This window comes from Tachypleus tridentatus, chromosome 6 (assembly GCF_004210375.1).
Source record: "Tachypleus tridentatus isolate NWPU-2018 chromosome 6, ASM421037v1, whole genome shotgun sequence".
Classification (NCBI taxonomy): Eukaryota; Metazoa; Arthropoda; class Merostomata; order Xiphosura; family Limulidae; genus Tachypleus; species Tachypleus tridentatus.
Genome location: NC_134830.1, coordinates 56,860,577 through 56,879,459, shown reverse-complemented (window position 1 = coordinate 56,879,459; position 18,883 = coordinate 56,860,577). Strand labels below are relative to the sequence as shown.

The 18,883-nt window shown below is 30.7% G+C and overlaps 2 protein-coding genes across 3 annotated transcripts in view; both read left to right on the top strand.

Annotated features, from left to right (window-relative positions):
- Nucleotides 1-706, top strand: part of LOC143251618 (putative elongation factor 1-delta) — a 5,011-nt gene extending 4,305 nt beyond the window's left edge. Inside the window, exon 5 of the mRNA XM_076502886.1 lies at nucleotides 668-706. Within this exon, the coding sequence (XP_076359001.1) occupies nucleotides 668-706 (39 nt within the window). The remainder of the gene's footprint in view (nucleotides 1-667) is intronic.
- Nucleotides 703-18,883, top strand: LOC143252589 (uncharacterized). 2 transcript variants are annotated; one of them, XR_013029053.1, is made up of 5 exons: nucleotides 703-8,040; nucleotides 11,427-11,653; nucleotides 15,248-15,372; nucleotides 15,750-15,847; nucleotides 18,520-18,883. XR_013029053.1 is itself a non-coding variant. In XM_076504949.1 (5 exons), exons 2-5 carry the CDS (start codon nucleotides 7,997-7,999, stop codon nucleotides 15,795-15,797), a joined length of 444 nt encoding a protein of 147 aa, XP_076361064.1. In that variant the 5' UTR covers nucleotides 703-7,660; nucleotides 7,988-7,996; the 3' UTR covers nucleotides 15,798-17,116. The 2 variants fall into 2 exon arrangements, 1 of the variants encoding a protein (XP_076361064.1); XM_076504949.1 differs by lacking the exon at nucleotides 18,520-18,883 and having other exon boundaries at nucleotides 703-7,660; nucleotides 7,988-8,040; nucleotides 15,750-17,116.

The following is an 18,883-nucleotide window of genomic DNA, read 5'->3' as shown; positions in this document are numbered from 1 at the left end:
TTAGTTCATCACAAAGTATTGATTTCATTGGTTGTCTGGAGACTTATATTTCCTTTTTTGTGTGTAAAGCAGTTTAGTTTTTTAAATACTTTATGGTTACACAACAGAAAGATAAGTTTGCTTTAAGAAACAGTAAAGTAGACACAAGTCTTGTATAGTCTGATATGCAATTGTGTATATTAAAGCCGTTTTCATAATGCAGCCATTCAAAAATAATTTGTAGAGAGAAAATAATTGTGGCATAATACAACCACAGATGTGTGTGCTCAATATCTTGATTTTTCTAATTAATTAATCAGTAAAATTAAACTTTTAAAGTTGAAACTATATCAAAATTAAGACCCCAAATTAATGAATAAATGAAAAAAAACTAGGCTTAGCATGAATGTAATTAAAAATTAGTATGTTTACTGAATAGAAAAGAATATAAAAATTTTCCAAAAGAATAATGTATATCCTGGAAAACATGGAAAAAGTTAGTACTAGTTTCTACTCTGTAGTTAGTGATATTTGACTTTTTATGAAATTAATTTGTTAACTTAATTATGAAAAGTGTTGACTTTAATGTTGTTTTTTTCCTTAACTAAATTATGCTCTAATGAGACTTAATAGGTTGTACATTAAGAACAAATTTTATTCATCATCTTTAATTTCTTTTTTCCCCTAGGTTCAAAGTGTGGATATAGCTTCATTCAATAAGATCTAATCATCAGTACTTATTGAACTAGTGGAAACTAACATACAGTCATTAAAATGATTTGAGAGAAATTGTGTGTTCTGTATTAATTGCAACATTGCTGTTTGATACTTTTGTTAATTATAACTTACCACAATAGCTTGAATTTGAAACTATTTTTTGAGGTCACTTAGCATTAACTGATATAAAGGTGCTTTAACTGATTTCTACTGTATTTTATAAAGATTTCATTTCTTGTTGATGTCTCACTGCTTTCAAATAAACTTAATTCTTCATTCTAATGAAAATGTTAATTTGTAGAATATCAGACAACAAAAATAGTTTAATTTCTAAAGAAAATACTGTAACCTGACATGGCTAAAGCAATTTTTAAAAATTCATTTTTTTTTATTTATTTGTTTATCCAAGTCTAATAACATTTTGTTGATAAACTGGAAAATGAATGCACAATATTGTAATAATAATAACAGAGAAAAAACTTTAATGCCAAGAAAATATTTTTTTCCTGTTCTTCTCATGGTTAGAATACTCAACTGGCAACCTGTAGTTGTGGGATCAAAGACTGTCATCATACATGCCAGGTATTCTGTGACAGTAAATTGCACTATTAATTTGTAAAAAAATTAGTATTGGGTGATGTTGACTAGCTCTTTTCTCTGTAGTCTATCACTTCCAGTGTTTATATTATTGTTTTTTGTTGTTAACCTTTCATTGCATAGAATACAAACAACCTGATTCATGCTAATTTTCTTTATTTTATAATGACACAAATGTTCTGTTTCTGAGTCTTGGTGGATGAAATATTAACTAAATGCCCACCTTACCTGGCGATAATGGAAAACCGTTAGGAGTAATAACCATTTGACTGGAATTATTAGTTTTTATAATAGATATGTTTTGTATTTCATCTTTCATTTAAAGAGAAAAAGAACATATTTTCTTCAAATGCTAATTTTTTATTAGGAATAATTTTAAAATGTCTTTGCCCAATAAAAACTCTGTACCTTTTGGTTTTAATTTGTCAGTCTTAAAAGAACACTTAATTTCCACCTTACAACAAACAATTATATTTTCTGAAATTTCATAGCTCTTATAAATTTTTATTTCTGTTCGATCCTCTTCAGCCCTGGCACTCGACTTATGATCCAAGGGTCACAGTTCAAATACCCATCATGCCAAACATGCTTGCCCTTTCAGCCATGGGGTCATTATAACATGATGATTAATCCCACTATTCGTTAATAAAAGAGTAGCCCAAGATTGGCAGCAGGTGGTCATGACTAACTGCCTTCCCTCTAGTCTTTACACTGGCAGATTAGGGACAGCTAGCGCAAATAGCGCTTGTGTAGCTTTACGCAAAATTCAAACCAAATCAATGCTGTTCCTGTTTTTAGAGTATTTGCTCTCTCCTTTTCTATTAATTACCAATATTGCATACATAGACCTGTAGCAGTAACCCTAAAATGGGTTAAGATTGTTGTGTCTATTTCAATTTTGAATTCTCCTTTTATCCCTTCTTCAATTGATATTTTACTACTTCGATTCCTTTTCAGTATGGAGAAAATTGTACTTGTTTTCTTGGTCACTGTAGGATTTATCAGAATTTATGACTTAGTTTTATTACTGTAGTCTTATTTGTAAATAGTAGTGATATTCCAGTATTATTTTAAATTACTGCTAGGTTCTCACACTTCGTGATCGCTATCATGAGCCTTCCATAATTTAGTGCAAGTTAGAGGGTTATTTTTTTCATGGATTGAATCTTGAACAAGTGCTGACACATTAGTATGTCTGCAGACTTGCAACACTAGAAACTGGATTTTGATACTCTAGAAACAACTGCAACAATTTTATTGAAGACTAACCTAAGTAGATTATAATGAAAAACGTAAAAAGAGCAAACAGCCCGATGTGGCTTTATTATTAAAACAAATTGTAGTTTCGTATGCTTATATTTTAAGAACACTTTTCTTTATTTTCAAATACGTATGAAAACATGATTACTGTTCTATACAGTGCGTTTTTAATTACATTTGAATATTTCATATTCATTGCGTGTGAAGTAAGAATGTTCAATCAAATATACATTGGTAGATTTTATGTCATCATTAAATTATGCAAGTTAGTGCTACCGAAGGTTCGAACCTTTAGAAGTAAAATCTATTTCATGCAGCTTTAAACGATTAAAAATTCTGTTTACTGAAACATTCAACTTGTGGCTTTGAAACGCTATCTCTACATCATTTCTGAAAACCAAAGGGACAAAAAGTAAAACTTGATTCACATGATTGTTGGGCATGGTGGTTAGAGCACTCGATTCATACTTTGTGGGTTTCTTGTTTGAATCATATTACCAGAAATGTTCTTTCAGCTACGGCTCGCAGAATGTGATGATCAATTCCACTCTTTGTTGATAAAGGGTTAAACAGGTAGCTCTCGAGTAACTTTGTACGAAATTTAACGAACGAGTCTTATTGACATGTAACATCAACTATGAGACACATAAATTTATGATCGTGTAAGCAAAACGAATTTAAGTTTGAAATTTAAAACAAAAATAAAGCTCTGAGAATTTCCCTTTCTGAACAAAAATACTACATTAGTAAAGAAAGCATAAACTTGGTATTTCAGAACTTATCTGCAAATATAACTATTTTACAAATACTACGCAACAACAAGACGTATCGTGAGGTATTGTACCTCGCAAGGGTAAATTTCAGTTACTTAATAGGCCCGTCGTGGCCAGGTGGTTAAGGTATTCGATTCGCAATCTGAGGATCACGGATTCAAATCCTCGTCATATCAAACATGCTCGCCCTTTCAGCCGTGGGGGCGTTATAATTTTACGGTCTGTTCAACTATTCGTTGGTAAAAGAGTTGGTGGTGGGTGGCGATAACTAGCTGCCTTCCCTCCAGTTTTACACTCCTAAATTAGGGACGGCTAGTGCAAATAGCCCTCATGTATCGTTGCGCGAAATTCAAAAACAAACAACATTTGCATTGTTATATAAAGATCGTATTTTGGGGGCTGGAAAATCTAAGTAGTAAAAGAAATCTTCATCAAGTCTTTAGAGAATTTGTTGTTTTGAATAGGAACAATTATATGTAACTTCAGCTCCCCTTTCTACCCCATTGTAACTGGAATCTTTTGCTATAACCAGACAACAGTGTAAGATTCATGTATATGGAAGTTCTTGTCGTTTGAGAGTGTCATAGCTAAAAGTACACACATATATGCTGGACGAGTATATGTTCTACTGAGATATTCACGGTAGTTGGGACATTCTTTACTGGCAATATACAGGACTGTGGTTGGAAAATTTTCTACAGATAAAATATAGGACTAAGACATTCAAGCGCTTGGCAGACAATATGTAGGAGTGAGACGTTTACTGTGGTTGGGACATTCTCTACAGACGTTATATAGAATAGATATTCACGGTACTTGGAAGACACTTTCCACAGACAAAATATAGGACTAATACATTCATTCACAGTTCTCGGCAGACAATATATGAGTGAGACATTTACGGTGCTTGTTAGACATTCTCAACAGACAATATATAGGAGTAAGACATTCACATTGCTTGACAAACATTTTTAACAGACAATGTGTAGAACTGAGATATTCACGATACTTGGTAGACATTCTGTACAAACAATACACACGTACATCTATAGTAATGGCTTGAAAAGTACAGTAGTTTGGATACATTACCTGCAAAACCTGTCTTCAGAGCATATTGTTATCGAAACCTGGCTATTAGAGCTTTACAACCTACAAATTTTGACATACTGACCAAGTATCTTCAATTCTGGCTTTTTCTATGTAAGATCAAATTCTTGGTCCTTCTGGCTATTTTGTAACACTTGTCAGAAGGTTCAGTCTTTCTACTTCATTGACGGGCCATTCTTATTCTACCCATGTGAAAGTTTCCTTTCCGAACAGCCCAGAGTGGTAAGAAAACTTTGCCAGACCCAAACGGTATTAGCCAGGAACAAATGGGATCTGTCCCACGATGGTAAAGTGGAAGATTTTCTGACCTACAGCGCTAAAATCTGGCGTTAGATTCCCAGCGGTAAACATAGCATACAGACCAACTTGGCTTTGCTCTATAAAACAGACAAATCAGGTGTTGCCTAATAAACTGAACATTGTTTTGCTTTGATTTTTCTCTAAAATGCCATTGAATTAAAGCAGAAGTTCATGAAGACAGGAAATCCACTTGAAATAAAAATGTATTCTGAAAATGGTTGTATGGGTGTTAAGTACTTTATTTTAAAGTTTTAATATCTATGTCAGCCGTATTTAGAATACATTTAAACTAAAAGTTGTTTTTGTTCTAACTTTTCTTTGAGGAGAAGGTACAAACACACGTACACATAAACATATATATCCATTGTGAATCTGAATATGTGTCTTTGCTGAAACGTTTTGCTTCTTTCTCTTACTTTCATGCCCTGTTGCGTAAGTGTTTCACAGGGGCAAGAACAATCTATCACGAAGAGTAAAATATATATATATTAAAACGGCTGGTTTAGATTGAGAAAATTTTTATGTGAAAGAGACGATGACCGAAGAAGGTCGAAACGTTGATTGTCCTTCACATAAAAAATTTTCTCAACCGAAACCAGCCGTTTAACATGTATATTTTTCTCTGCAAGTAGGTTTTCTCGTCATCACTGATTATCACATGGTTTACGTTTATATACATAAATGTATTTAACGTAAGGGAAACGCGTGAGCTAGTGTTGTGAAACATATCAAGTGTTGCTTTTTTTCAGACAGATTAACATCTGACTTTTTTTTTTCACGAATGAAAAACCTTTATGGTGTATGACAACTTCTTGATGCTAAGTTATTTATTGCCATTAATCAATCCTCTTAACTATTATTCATCTCCTTGCAACGGAAAATGTATGTGAAGGACAACAATGTTGACTGAGAATAATTATATACAAGTTTGACAGCAGTTGGAGAATATGCACCAATACTTTTACTTGTGGGAAAATCGTAAGTTCGACAGACTCTGAGTTCTGGAATGAATTATATCACTTTTTTTTTGTATAAAGTGGTAACTTATTTTAATCTTGAAAGAAATCTCCATCGCTATTCTCTCCTGTCAAAATCTGTCGACGGTTAGATTAAATCATTTTATGTTATTTTCATGCATTTGTCATCGTCCTATGTTGTTGGTGAATAAAGATTGCTTTCCATGTTGTTTTACAATATATTTAGTATAGATTTTTTTAACTCAGTTAATTCGGATTTATTTTAACTGAGCATAAATTTTTAGCCGTTCATTCTCTTGTTCCTGTTCTTACGTGTAACGTAATTAGTGCATCAAACAGTGAAAATCACATTTTATTCTTTTTGTGTGCATTCAGATGATGCTACCGATTGTGTGCATCTTACTGAAATCATCTTTTGTATTTATGAATGTATTTAACTGGCCTCCTTTTTGTGTTTATTTAGTAAATAACACCATTTTGTGTTTTTCTGATTATCAAACTCAGTAAAGACAATGCTCCAGAAATATCGAAGCCAAATAAATTTAAAAATAAACTTTAAATCGAAAAATAATTAGTAGATTTACTAAGCCTTTATTTGACTGAATATATTTCGTATGTGTGTGTTTAATCAACTACTGAACATTATTCAAACTTTATTCATTATTGCATCTTGTGATTTTATTCCTTAAATAACAATAAAAGTATTTGATTTGAAAGAAAATGCGAATACACCTTACACTTTAACAGTTTAAATAAACACCACTGTATCATAATAAATTATTGTGCAATCTGAAATCTTACTATAAGATCGTTAAATGAGAAGCATAATATTATACAATACTTCATTAAAAACTCATATTTTGTGGCCTTATACAAGCCCCCCAGTGGCTCAGCAGTACGTCTGCGGACTTACAATGCTAAAATCCGGGTTTCAATACCTGTGGTGGGCAGAGCACAGATAGCCCATCGTGTAGCTTTGTGCTTAATTCAAAACAACAGCCTTAAACAAGTTTTAAAAAGTTATTACTAAAATAAATATCATGAATAATGCACTTTAAATCAAGTGGCTGCAGTCAAAGAGGGATATAAACTAGATTGTTAAAATACATAAATGCACATAGAATAGTAATAAAATATACGTATATAAGATCCCTGCGTGAAGGGAATCTGAAACAATTATATTCAATATACTTTTTCCAAAATTGCAGCATAAAATAGTAACAAATGTGAATAATACACCTCAGACAGTAAATCTTCGACGAATGATTTGAGGGTCAAACGTAGATCAGTGTAACATTGAACGTTTTATAGGTGATTACTTTATGCATGACAATCCATATTTTGTTGTAGCACTGGTGTGATTAATAATAATATTTCCATGATTCCAAATAGTCTCCTGGTTTTCTAAAATGTCAGGCTTTGATAAAATTCATTAAGAAAATAAATTGAAAGATTGTGAAATTCACATATTACTAAGTTCCGCTCTTTTAGAATTAGGAGAAGCCTAAAATCTCCCCATTCTCTCACTCCAAATATATAATGACCATATTAAATTATTAATTTCCATCGTCTTATTTAATTACACGTGTATATACTTTTTAAACACTAGGTGGAAACCAGAGAGTTTCCAGGGCAACAAGTTTATAAGCGATATGGACACCACGAATATTTTAAATGTTCTGTTTTTAGAGTGCATAACAAGACTGGAGTATCTCAGACATTTTTAAAATTTAGTGAATCCTTATCTCTAGTAAAATAAAATATTTTGTTTTTTGTTTTCATCCCAACGGTTAGATTTTAGTTCTGAGTTACAATTACTGATGTAATACCAGAACTCATAAATCTAAGATTTTCTTTTCACACTCTAAACAACACCCAAAGACTCAAGTTTGTGTTTTATTAAGATGTACAGCCTTATTACTGACTGAGCTGTAAGATGTTTGAGAAACAGTTAAGCACTCACTGTTTTTTGTTGTATTTTTTTCATTTATCAGCCACATCAGCTCAAGTTGATAGATTATCTATATAATATTTTGATATTAAATAGCATCTTAGGTGATTGAATTTTTACAAATGTTTTAGATTGATATTTGACATGTCATTAGACGAAATAACAGTTTTAGAATATTAATTTTATGTTATCACTAATAATAATAAATTATGTTGTTACCAGTACCTGAAAATGAAATTTTTAGAATTGTGTTCAGAAATCAAAAACAGATTAATATCATCCCAAAAGTACTTTATTATTTATAAACAAACAAGATTTGAAACCAGACATTTCAGATGAGCGAAGAAAAAGTTGTAGACAAATCCAGAATTACCAAAAGGTAAGAAAAAAAATTAATGTACTTAATAATCTCTTAATTACAATATATTATGTCATAATTAAAATTTTATTGCTGTTGAACAAATCTCTGTAATATTGTAAGTTTTATTGTTTAGTTATAGGAGATTATTTATTGTGAAAATGTATACAAGCTACATATTATTTGCAATTTTTCAGGGATGTCAGAGAGATATGGATTATTAAAATAACCCCTGGCCATTTGCATTCCTTGTAATAAATACTTCATTGCATTTTATTTTTTTATTACATTAGAGTATCCAAATAAAGAAATAATTCATTCTAATCTTTATAGGTAAGAATGTAAGAAAAGTTTATTTGATTAGTTATACCCCTACTTAGTTGAGTTTTAGTTTTGCTTTAAATAGGTAGCATACTCCAGCCTGAAGTTAAATTAACAGAAAATTACCATAGATCAGTTAAAGTATTTGATTTTTTACCACGTATTTAAAGGTTGTTGGTGTATCCAGTGCATAAAAGATAGATCTTCATTAGCATCAGAATTAATCTGTTTATTGTTTCCAATTTACTCAATCAATAAAGCTCTGTTAGGAGAATGTATTATTTAAGGTTATATAGGTGTACATAACTGTTTATATGAATATATTTTCAAGTGCATATAAAAAGTAATTTTGTAATATATTGACATCAACTTGAAAGATATACAGATCCATACATTTCAATAAATTAGTAAACTAATTTGCAAAAACTAAAAGTAAGTTAACTTACAAGCATATAATTCTGTGTAGACTCTCCAGCCAATATTACAACAATTTGACATTGGTATAAGAATGATCATCTTCTTGTATATTGATCAGAATCTCCACCCAATATACACCATATTTATATTTATGTAAGAATGATCATCTTCTTGTATCTTGATCAGAATCTCCACCCATTATTACACCAGTTTTATATTTATGTAAGAATGATCATCTTGTATATTGATTAGAATCTCCACCCATTATTACACCAATTTTACATTTAGGTAAGAATGATCATCTTCTTGTATATTGATTAGAATCTCCACCTAGTATTACACCAGTTCTACATCTATGTAAGAATGATCATCTTGATGTATATTGATAAGAATTTCCACCCAGTATTAACACCAGTTTCATATTTATGTAAGAATGATCATCTTCATGTATATTGATTAGAATCTCCTTCCAATATTACACTAGTTTTACATTTATGTAAGAATTTTCATTGTTTTGTGTTTTGATCAGAATCTCCACCTAGTATTACACCACTTTTAAATTTATGTAAGAATGATGATTTTCATATATATTGATCAGAATCTCCACCCAGTATTACACTAGTTTTACATTTATGTAAGAATAATCATTTTCTTGTATATTGATCAGAATCTCTACCCAGTATTACACCAGTTTTATGTTGGTATAAGAATGATCGTTTTCATGTATATTGATCAGTTACCAGAATTATGCTTTATCAAATGAATGATGAAAATATGTGTTTTTATTATCTTGTGTGTATTGCAGGGAGGCTCGCTGTGAAAACACTTAACCTTAATGTTTATGTGTCAGTACTAAATTAAATATGCTAAAATTACATCAGAGTAATTTACTGTCAAAGCAGTTTTCGTTTTGTACAAACTTTCCAGTGAACTATGACTTGCTAATAGGCTTAAAATGAGACTCGAATGTTAAAGTTGGATGCAAACCTAATGACAAATTTAATAAGTAAAAGACTGTTTTTAATCCTTCTCAGTATTTCATGTCCAATGGTTGTTTTGGTGATAGCCAATAACCTAAAAGATATAGGTATGCACTGCTTTTTAGCCATATCCTTGATTAGTGATTTAAAAATATATATATACATATATAAAGGTGCGTGTGTGTATTCATTTTTAAAAAATGAAATTCATAGCATAAAATGTTAGTACACAGTGCTACTTCATAAACTAACCATGCAAGTTTTTTTTTCTTTTTTCTGTGCATATATGTTTACCAGTTATAATTCCATGAGGCAAACATCTTACTAGATGATGTATATATAGTGACTCTGATTCTTGCCTCTACCTTGAATTAATGTTTTCATAAACTTTAAATTCTTCATACATTACTAGTTTCCAAGTATTTCGAGTGGTCTGCATCCAAATCATTTGTCCATGTATGTGTTTCACTTCTTGCTTTTTCAGAGGTACTCACTTAACTTATTAACAATATGAAGTTTGGAAACAACTATTTCTTATTGATAATAGATTTATTTATGTACAACATTTCACATCTATTGTCCAACAAATTCCCGTTTTAAAACCTCATGTATGTTTTTAATTTGGAATATATTTATAAATTTTCTAATTCTTATTATGTCATATTGTATTTCTGTTTATTATTTAATCTGCTTCTATATTTTGATGCTAATACTAAATGGCAACTTAATTTTGTGTTGTTTCTTCTTCTTCCTAATATCATAAATGAGCTTGTAACTATTATTAGAAAATGTTGTAAAAGAAGTAAAAATTCAAACTTTGATATTTATTTCTTTATCATTCTAATTATTGTTATATTAGGTGAATGAATGATTTAAAGTTGTGGAGATTTACTTTATTCATTATGTTTTTGTAATCGTAAATATATGTGTGAGAAAAGGTTTTAAGTCATACTTCATTTTGAGTATTTGAATATATTGAGCATAGTTTAAATATAAAGTGTTACATTTCTATGCAAAATATATTTGTTGCATCATTCTAAGTGCTATTCATAGATTACAATTTGGGCCTTTTTGCATATTTAAAACAGAGCTTAATGAATTTCTGTACAATTATTAACACAAAAAACGTTTTGGCTGTAATATAATTTATTTTATTAGGCTGACATTTGATTACTCTTACCTCATCATGTTACTTACAGTTGATAGACAATCCATAAGTGGACCACAATGTTTAGATCATAATATACATTGAGTATTTTGAAAGTTCTGAGAATTCTAAAAAACCTAATTGTGAAATAAATAAATAATTTACACATCATGTGGACATTCAGTGTAAGCATATCTTTTACAAGATGCATCTTAAAGTAAGAGTTACAATACAGTTAGACATAGTTGTAAACCCTACAAATGATTAAAACTAACACTACATTGAGCAGTTAATATTTTATATTTAAAATAGATGTTATAAGTTTCCTCTCTTATTTCAAAAACACTTTACTTTGGCATTTTTCAATGCTTATATAACTATTATAATATAGTAATAGAATATGGAAATATCTACTACAGTCATGTAACTTGATAATACATTTTGTCTTTGATTCATAATTGTATAAACTTTTCATTTTTCTTTTTGATACTCACTGTTTTGAAACTTTTATGATATGATATGATTCTTTATGTAAACTGCAGATCAAAACATACCCCTGTCAAGGAAGTGAAAACAAAAATAAGAAAAACTGCAAGTCAAAATGCCAAAACTAACTGTCAGAAGTCAACTAAAACTGAATCCATGCTGTTTGCAACTGAGTTTGAGCCAGCTCTTAGCTCTGGTGTGGTGGCTGCAATGAACCTTTTACATGTTAAGGATATCAGCAGCACTTCGACTGCTCCTGTCAGAGAAGACAACTTTGATCAAGGTAACACATGGAAGCTGCTTAAGTTTTTCTTGTTACTCGAAACTGAACGAGATAGTTTTATCATATGTATCTTTAAATTTTAGTGAAACATATATGTTTAACCTTTAAATAGGAAAAGTGCTAAAGTTAACAACTTGTTTTTTCTTAATTGCTTATGCATACATCAAGTGAGGTGAATGAGAGACTTATGAAATGCATTTGACACTTCCCATCCTCTAACACCAATTTAATAAAAACAGTGTCTAAACATTTTTTTATGATGACCTAATTACTAGTATTTTCTTCGATTTTGCATTTTGATTCATTATACTGACTAAAGAGTACTTTAGGCAATAAATAATATTACTGACATAGTAAAAAAATATTATTTTGCATTCTGATTTATCCTTGTAACCTTAAAACACATACTTACAGTGCTTAAATCTTTCGTGATTAAATTATCTATAATGTTCAGTATCATAGTAGCTTTATCATTTCAGAAGAATGATGGCTGAACTAAATTTTATGTCAATAAAAATATAATTTCATAAAATTTTAAAGGGGGAAAAAGGAACTTATATCCCTCCCAACTGCATTTTCTGTTTGGCAATCTTATAACAATTTATTACAAAGAATAATCAGGAAGTTATGCTTAAAGAGTACTAGAACATATTTTTGTTATAAATATCCTACAAACCAATAAAATAACATGTTAATGTTTTAAACTGTACAGTTCCTTGAGCAATATTTTATAAATACAATACTTCAATGTTCTTTAACTTTATAATCTAATTGTGCTGAAATTTCTTCTCTTCTGGTGCCATGATGTAGAATGAGAAGTATTTGTTGAAGGATTATCATTAGTTATCATGATTATTTGTCATTTCCCACAACTGTATCTTCAGGCTTCTAATCCATAGAAATATCTTAATTTTGTACAGAAAAATCCATACATTTTTGTTGTTGAAGCAAAAATTGTGAATTAATGAAATATAATTGTGAAAAAAAATTACTTCCTGGGTTATTTGTTTAAAGAATCGTCATCATATTTAGCATATCTGCTTGATTTTCAGAAATGTGGTAACTACATTGTTCATTCTATTTAACAATGATTATGGACTCTGTTACTCTGCAGTGAAAGTAACTAACTACATTGCATTGCTATATCAAAACCCAGATATTTTTCATTTTAGCAGGTATTTTCAGTGTTTCCTATCAGCAGCATTGCTAGATTCTTGGCTTATAGCAAAGAACATTTCTAAAATTTCACTCTTCGTTTACCCAATTTGATCTTTCACTTTGACGGCATCATTCAACTGATCAAGCTTCCATGGGTGTATGGCTGCTTCATGGTATTTATTGAATAATGAAGTAAAGCCATCTATTTCCTGTTCAGGATTTACAAATGTTTCCTTATTAATCATTTTCCAGCTCCTGGATGAAGCTCTTGATTCTGCTTGTGTTATTTTGACAGTGTAAGTGTCATAATAGGACAAGGCTGAACATTCTTTTATTATAAGTTTGATTTTCTCAATCCTTTAGAATGAAAAATATTATCCAGAGTACAGCTAAAGATTCTTGCTGATCATGTTCATTCCACAATACTGCATATACACCTTGATTGACCATGCTTGTATTATCAAATATTGGTTCAAAGAGTGTGATCAAGACAGATAATCATTGGATCTAAGTTTAATTGAGTATCTCTGGTATGATTTTCAATGCTAAATTTATCATTATAATGCACTGCCAAGTTCTGTAAATAACACATATTGACAGATGAGTTACAAATGAATAAGTCACTTGCTGGTTAAAAATAGTCTAACCCAGTGTTAATTGGTATCCTATTACAGGGACCAGGCAGTATATGTATTACATAAAAAATTAAAACAAGTGGCAATGCCTTTACTATAAAAGTTTTAAATACAAGCAGACTGATTTAAATTTGCTGAGAAATTAAGATATATGCATATTTATTTTAAGCATAGAATAAAAGGTAAGTTTTTATGATGTTGTGTTCAAAACTAAAGATAATTTGAATTTAGTTTTTTAAATTATATAAATTATACATAAAACAAGAGGTTTACAATAAATACTTATGATAAGGTTATAGTGATTGGATATTGGTCAGGGTCATGATTAGTAGCCTATACATTCCCTTAAATCTAATTATTAACAGGTTTTTAATTATAAAATACCAAGTATACTACTGATTAACTTATATCCTCCATTTTGGCTGCTAATTTACTGCCTTCTTAAGGAATGTCCTGAGAAGGATTGTGACTTTGGTGTTACTGATAAAGATCTGGCCCAGGGTTGTACTGATAGTATAGCTGTTTAAATGCTTGGGGGCTAGCCTTTTAGCTCAGGTGGTAGAGTATTTGTCTAGCATGTGACAGACCTCAAACCTGAGGCAAGGAGATGTATTATGAAAAAAATAGAAAATATTGCAATAGAAACATTGGTGTGTTATCACTAATCCAGGGTTTCCAGTTTACTCTATCAATAGGATCCAATACTAACTACTAACACCACAGGAACATACAGCCCATCTCAGGATTTCCAAGAGGGTGATATAAAATTATCAGAATAGTAATTAGTAACTAACTATAGGTAATTAGTTAATAATTAGACTTAGATGATTGTATAGGCTACTAACCACGACAATGATAACCTTAGATCATTTGAATTAAATGCAGTCATTAGTTTCAACTAATTTTCTTTTTCATTTGAGGAACTTCATAATTTTTTATAAGCAACTCTATAAACAGTAGCAAATTTTAATAACTTGATGCATTTGTGTTTTTTCTTTAAATACATGCACAATGTAACATGTTTCTATGATACACAATAAACTGAACTTTGTTACTATTTATATTCATTTATTTTCAGCTGTGTAAATAAATATAAAAAACTAATTTAATAAGAATAATGAAATAATAATTATTTGATTAAAATGTGATATAGTAGGGAAGGAAAACAAATCTCTGTGTAAGTAGTACTGAATCTAGAACAGTTTATGTTTAATCAATCTCCTGGAGATCCACAGCTCCTATTGTTAGAAATATTGAATTAAAAGACTGTTTTCTATAATAAGGGGAATTTTAGTTTAAAATACTTGAAAGCTGTAAGCAAGTTTTACACTCAGTTTTACCTTTGCTAGTATTAAAAGTTTCTGCTGGGATTAGTCAAGTATTTATGTTGAAATTTGTAATAATATGTTAACAATTTCTTTGATTCTCTTACTGTGACATAGTAATATAAAATAACAATTGAAAGTAAAGATATACAATTCAATAATGCAGAAACGAAATAAGGTTCCTTTTTTTTTTTCTATTTTGTGGTTAAATACAATGAACAATATCCTAAAGCTGTAAGGCACCATACTTTTAAACTATATTATTATTTATCTTTCTCTAAAATTTGTTTTCTTATAAACTGATTCTTGGCCTCAAATATAAATACGTCTATTAACTACTTGTCAACCTCCAAGTTCTGAAATTTCGTTTTAGATGTATTCAAGTGGCGTTTGGGTTGTTGGTAATTGATAATTTTCTCTATATATTAAATATAACTTACAAATGTACTTCTACGTAACTTTTCTTGCTTTCACAGACCTTGGACTCTTCTGCAGAGCTAAACAACAGAATTATAATGCAGAAGAAGTAACAGAAATTAAAGAAGTTTCAGATGTTACTGTGAATTTATCATTTGACCAAGTTGATGTTGAGGAAGCTGAGGTAAACCTTTATCAAGTTATCAACTGCTTATCTCAGTTAATCTCAAAACATGTGCCACAGTCTCTCATGATTTGATGATATATCAGTCAGTTTATAATTTTTAAGGTTCATTATTATTGGATATTCATTTGTTTTATTACAATACCTTATGATTTGATGGTTAATAAGTAAACATTATAGTGATATTTGCTTCAACTAAAGTGTCTTAAACTTAAGAGTTACTTTGTGTTGTTATATTATTTTCCATATTGAGTGAAATTAATGGACAAGTTCTACTGCACAGAATGTTGAGATGTTACTTTTTTGTTTAGCAAGTGTTAAGACATGGCTGTCGTTTGTGATACAGTATTAGATATTTAGTTGTGTTTTCCTTGCAGATCACTGGATGTGACTGCTGCTGTTCCATGCTCATGTGTTTTCCTTGAGCTACAGATAAAGTGGTTGCCACATGAACATAGGAAGTGTGGATAGATAAGTAAGCAGAAACTACACTAATTAAACTTTTGGTTGATGTTTATCGTTTTAATAAATTAGGAATTTATTCATATACATCTATTTGTACGTGGCACAGCAGGCTGTTGCTAATGATAATCACTAACAGTGTATATATTGCACCAGCTGAAATACCCATCAGCAGATATGGAATGTCTAAACATTACTAAAACAGTGTACAATTAACAGCAATCATATAAAGTAATAACTTGAACATAAATTTTATCACTATAGCAAAGCTTCCCCACAAACAACATTTGTTGTTTACTTTTCCTTTACCAATAAATAAAGATTCTGAGGTGATTCAACCCTTGAACACCCTACATCTCATTTACATTGTAAAAAATCATAGTTGTTTAAGAAAAAATCCAGCAACTTTTATACTTTGACTTTGAATTCCTTTAGAGTATTCAGTGTTGTCTAAAGCATCAACCTGCCAAGATTGTTTGAAATTGACACAATAGGGTAGGACTAATTAACCAATAGAAATGGATTTAAGTTCAATTTTGAGCCACTTAGGACATTCCCCATAGTTTATACTGTTTACATATAGATTTTAAATGTGATTTGCTCAATAAGCTTAGAAGTGTTAGGGTGTAAACAGACACACATTTCATATATACACGTCTGTATGTGTATGGATTACTCTTATATAACAGTAAATATGTGTTCCTGCAATCTGCCATTCTCAACACACTAGCTAGCTTATTTTCATATCAACAGAATATTAATAATATCCTATGGCTGAGTTTCTATATAATTATGCAAACAAAAAAGATGTCATCTGGATCATATTTTTTATTTTTTCCATCTACTAATTACTGTACTGTATTGCACACGTTCAGAGAACAGAGAGTATAATACTGCAACCAACATTTTTCTTGGTGCTGTTAGCAGGACTTTACTACCTAACATTTTGATGTTTTCTTCTCTTTTTTCTGATGGTGATAAATATTTCAATAATTACGGTGATGAACTTCCTAATCTCCAAATCTTGTGTAACCTAGAGAAGTGGGCTAAAACAAAAGATGAGTCATAGCTACAAAATAATTTCTTTTTTGTGAGAAACTGGGAAAGAAAAGGTATTAATAAGAAAAAGATGTGTGCACCCTACATCAGTTCATACATAAATCTAATGAGAATACTTTTTGAAATTATTTTTTCATATTACTTTTGTATTAGTACAGTTATGACAGAAAGTGTTCGTACCCCTGCATTGTGAGTAGTTTTTTCCCTATAACTTAAAAAGTATCATGACTATGATAATTAAAGTATAGTATATTATAAATATTATGCTAACACACATCTACCTAAATTTTACTCAAATTAAACGACAAATAAACTGTTTATAAACAAATAACCAAAAATAAGAGGAGCAGAAAGTGTTCGTACAGTTCTGGGTTCAAAGCATGCCGTCCTCATAGAACTCCATATTTAAAGCCTGTTCATTTAGAAGCACAATTGAGGTATGCAAGAAAGCATGTAGATAAACCCTTTACCTATTGGAAGAGTAGTCTTTGGTCAGACGAAACTGAAATCGAGCTTTTCGGCCACAATGATGTTTGCTATATTTTCTGGGAGAAGAACACCGTCCCTACAGTTAAACATGGAGGTGGCTCGATCATGCTATGGGGTTCCTTCAGTTCTGCTGGTATAGGCAGCCTTCACCCCATCAACAGAATCATGAAAAAAGAAGAGTACGTTGATATATTAGGTAGTTACATCAAGAATGATGCTCGGAACTTGCAGCTTGGGCGTCGTTGGATCTTCCAGCATGACAATGACCCTAAGCACACATCAAAATATGTGCAATACTGGTTGCAGAGGAACCGTATAAACGTTCTGGAGTGGCCATCGCAGTCACCCGATATCAACCCAATTGAAAACGTTTGGCATGAATTGGAGACCAGGATTCTACAGCGTCATCCGAAAAACTTACAAGAGTTGGAGGCCTTCTGTAAAGAAGAATGGAAGAAAATACCAATCGAGTACTGTCAACCGATCATGGAGGGCTATGAGGAGAGATTGCACCAAGTAATTCACCTGCAAGGCTACACAACTAACCATTAAAGTAGACACACGAACACTTCCTGCCTCTCCTATGTTTGGTTATTTGTTTATAAACAGTTTATTTGTCGTTCAATTTACATGAAACTTTATGTAGATGTGTGTTAGTATAATATTTATAATATACTATACTTTCGTTATCCTAATCTTGATACTTTTTAAGTTATGAGGAAAAAACTACTCACGATGCAAGGGTACGAACACTTTCTGTCATAACTGTACATATTATATTATTACTTCATTTAGAATTTCTTCAGAAGAGAGAAATATTTTTAGAATATTCATAATAATATATTTAACACGATTTTTATCATTGATAACAAAAAGGGATGGTTTGATAGGGCTGAAACAAACCCAAAATGTGCTCTATCCTCCACTGTAGCTTCCACACTCAAAGAACAATGTCTATTGTTCATGTTTGTTCACTTTCTTAATACTAAAATGTGTGTGCCCACAAGATGTAGTGTAGCCCATTTCATTTTTATCAAGCCCACCTCAGTTCCCTCATCGAGGAAGAGGTTGATGCCATTTTGATAATGAAGTGTGTGTGTGTCTATATATTAAACGTTTAACTTTTTTCTTTCACAGGAAGAAGACATCAGTTTAGATACTAAAGAATCACTGACTGAATTAGAATTTTTACTTTTGGTATTCTATTTAGCATAAATACAGGAAGTTGTGAATAAAGCGTAGGAGACATAATTTGCCATAAACTGCTGAATACATTTCATGATAAAGGGAACAAACAACCTTCTCATCACAACAGTAACCATGATCTTTACTTACATTTTTTTCCTATCTTAGCACCACCTGTAAATTTATTAATTAACTTCAGATTTCTGCATGTAATATTTGTAATTTGAACTTGCCATGTGAAAGTTACTTGAATTTGACCCTTAATGATGGATCAAAATGTTTTTATATCAGTAAACCACATTTTTCCTTCTAAAAA

What these genes read in the sequence shown, in the direction of transcription:
- LOC143252589 (XM_076504949.1), top strand. Translation starts at nt 7,997, where the DNA reads ATGAGCGAAGAAAAAGTTGTAGACAAATCCAGAATTACCAAAAG. An exon ending in AAATCCAGAATTACCAAAAG is followed by an intron (nt 8,041 to 11,426) that starts GTAAGAAAAAAA and finishes TGTAAACTGCAG; the next exon opens with ATCAAAACATACCCCTGTCA. An exon ending in AGAAGACAACTTTGATCAAG is followed by an intron (nt 11,654 to 15,247) that starts GTAACACATGGA and finishes TTGCTTTCACAG; the next exon opens with ACCTTGGACTCTTCTGCAGA.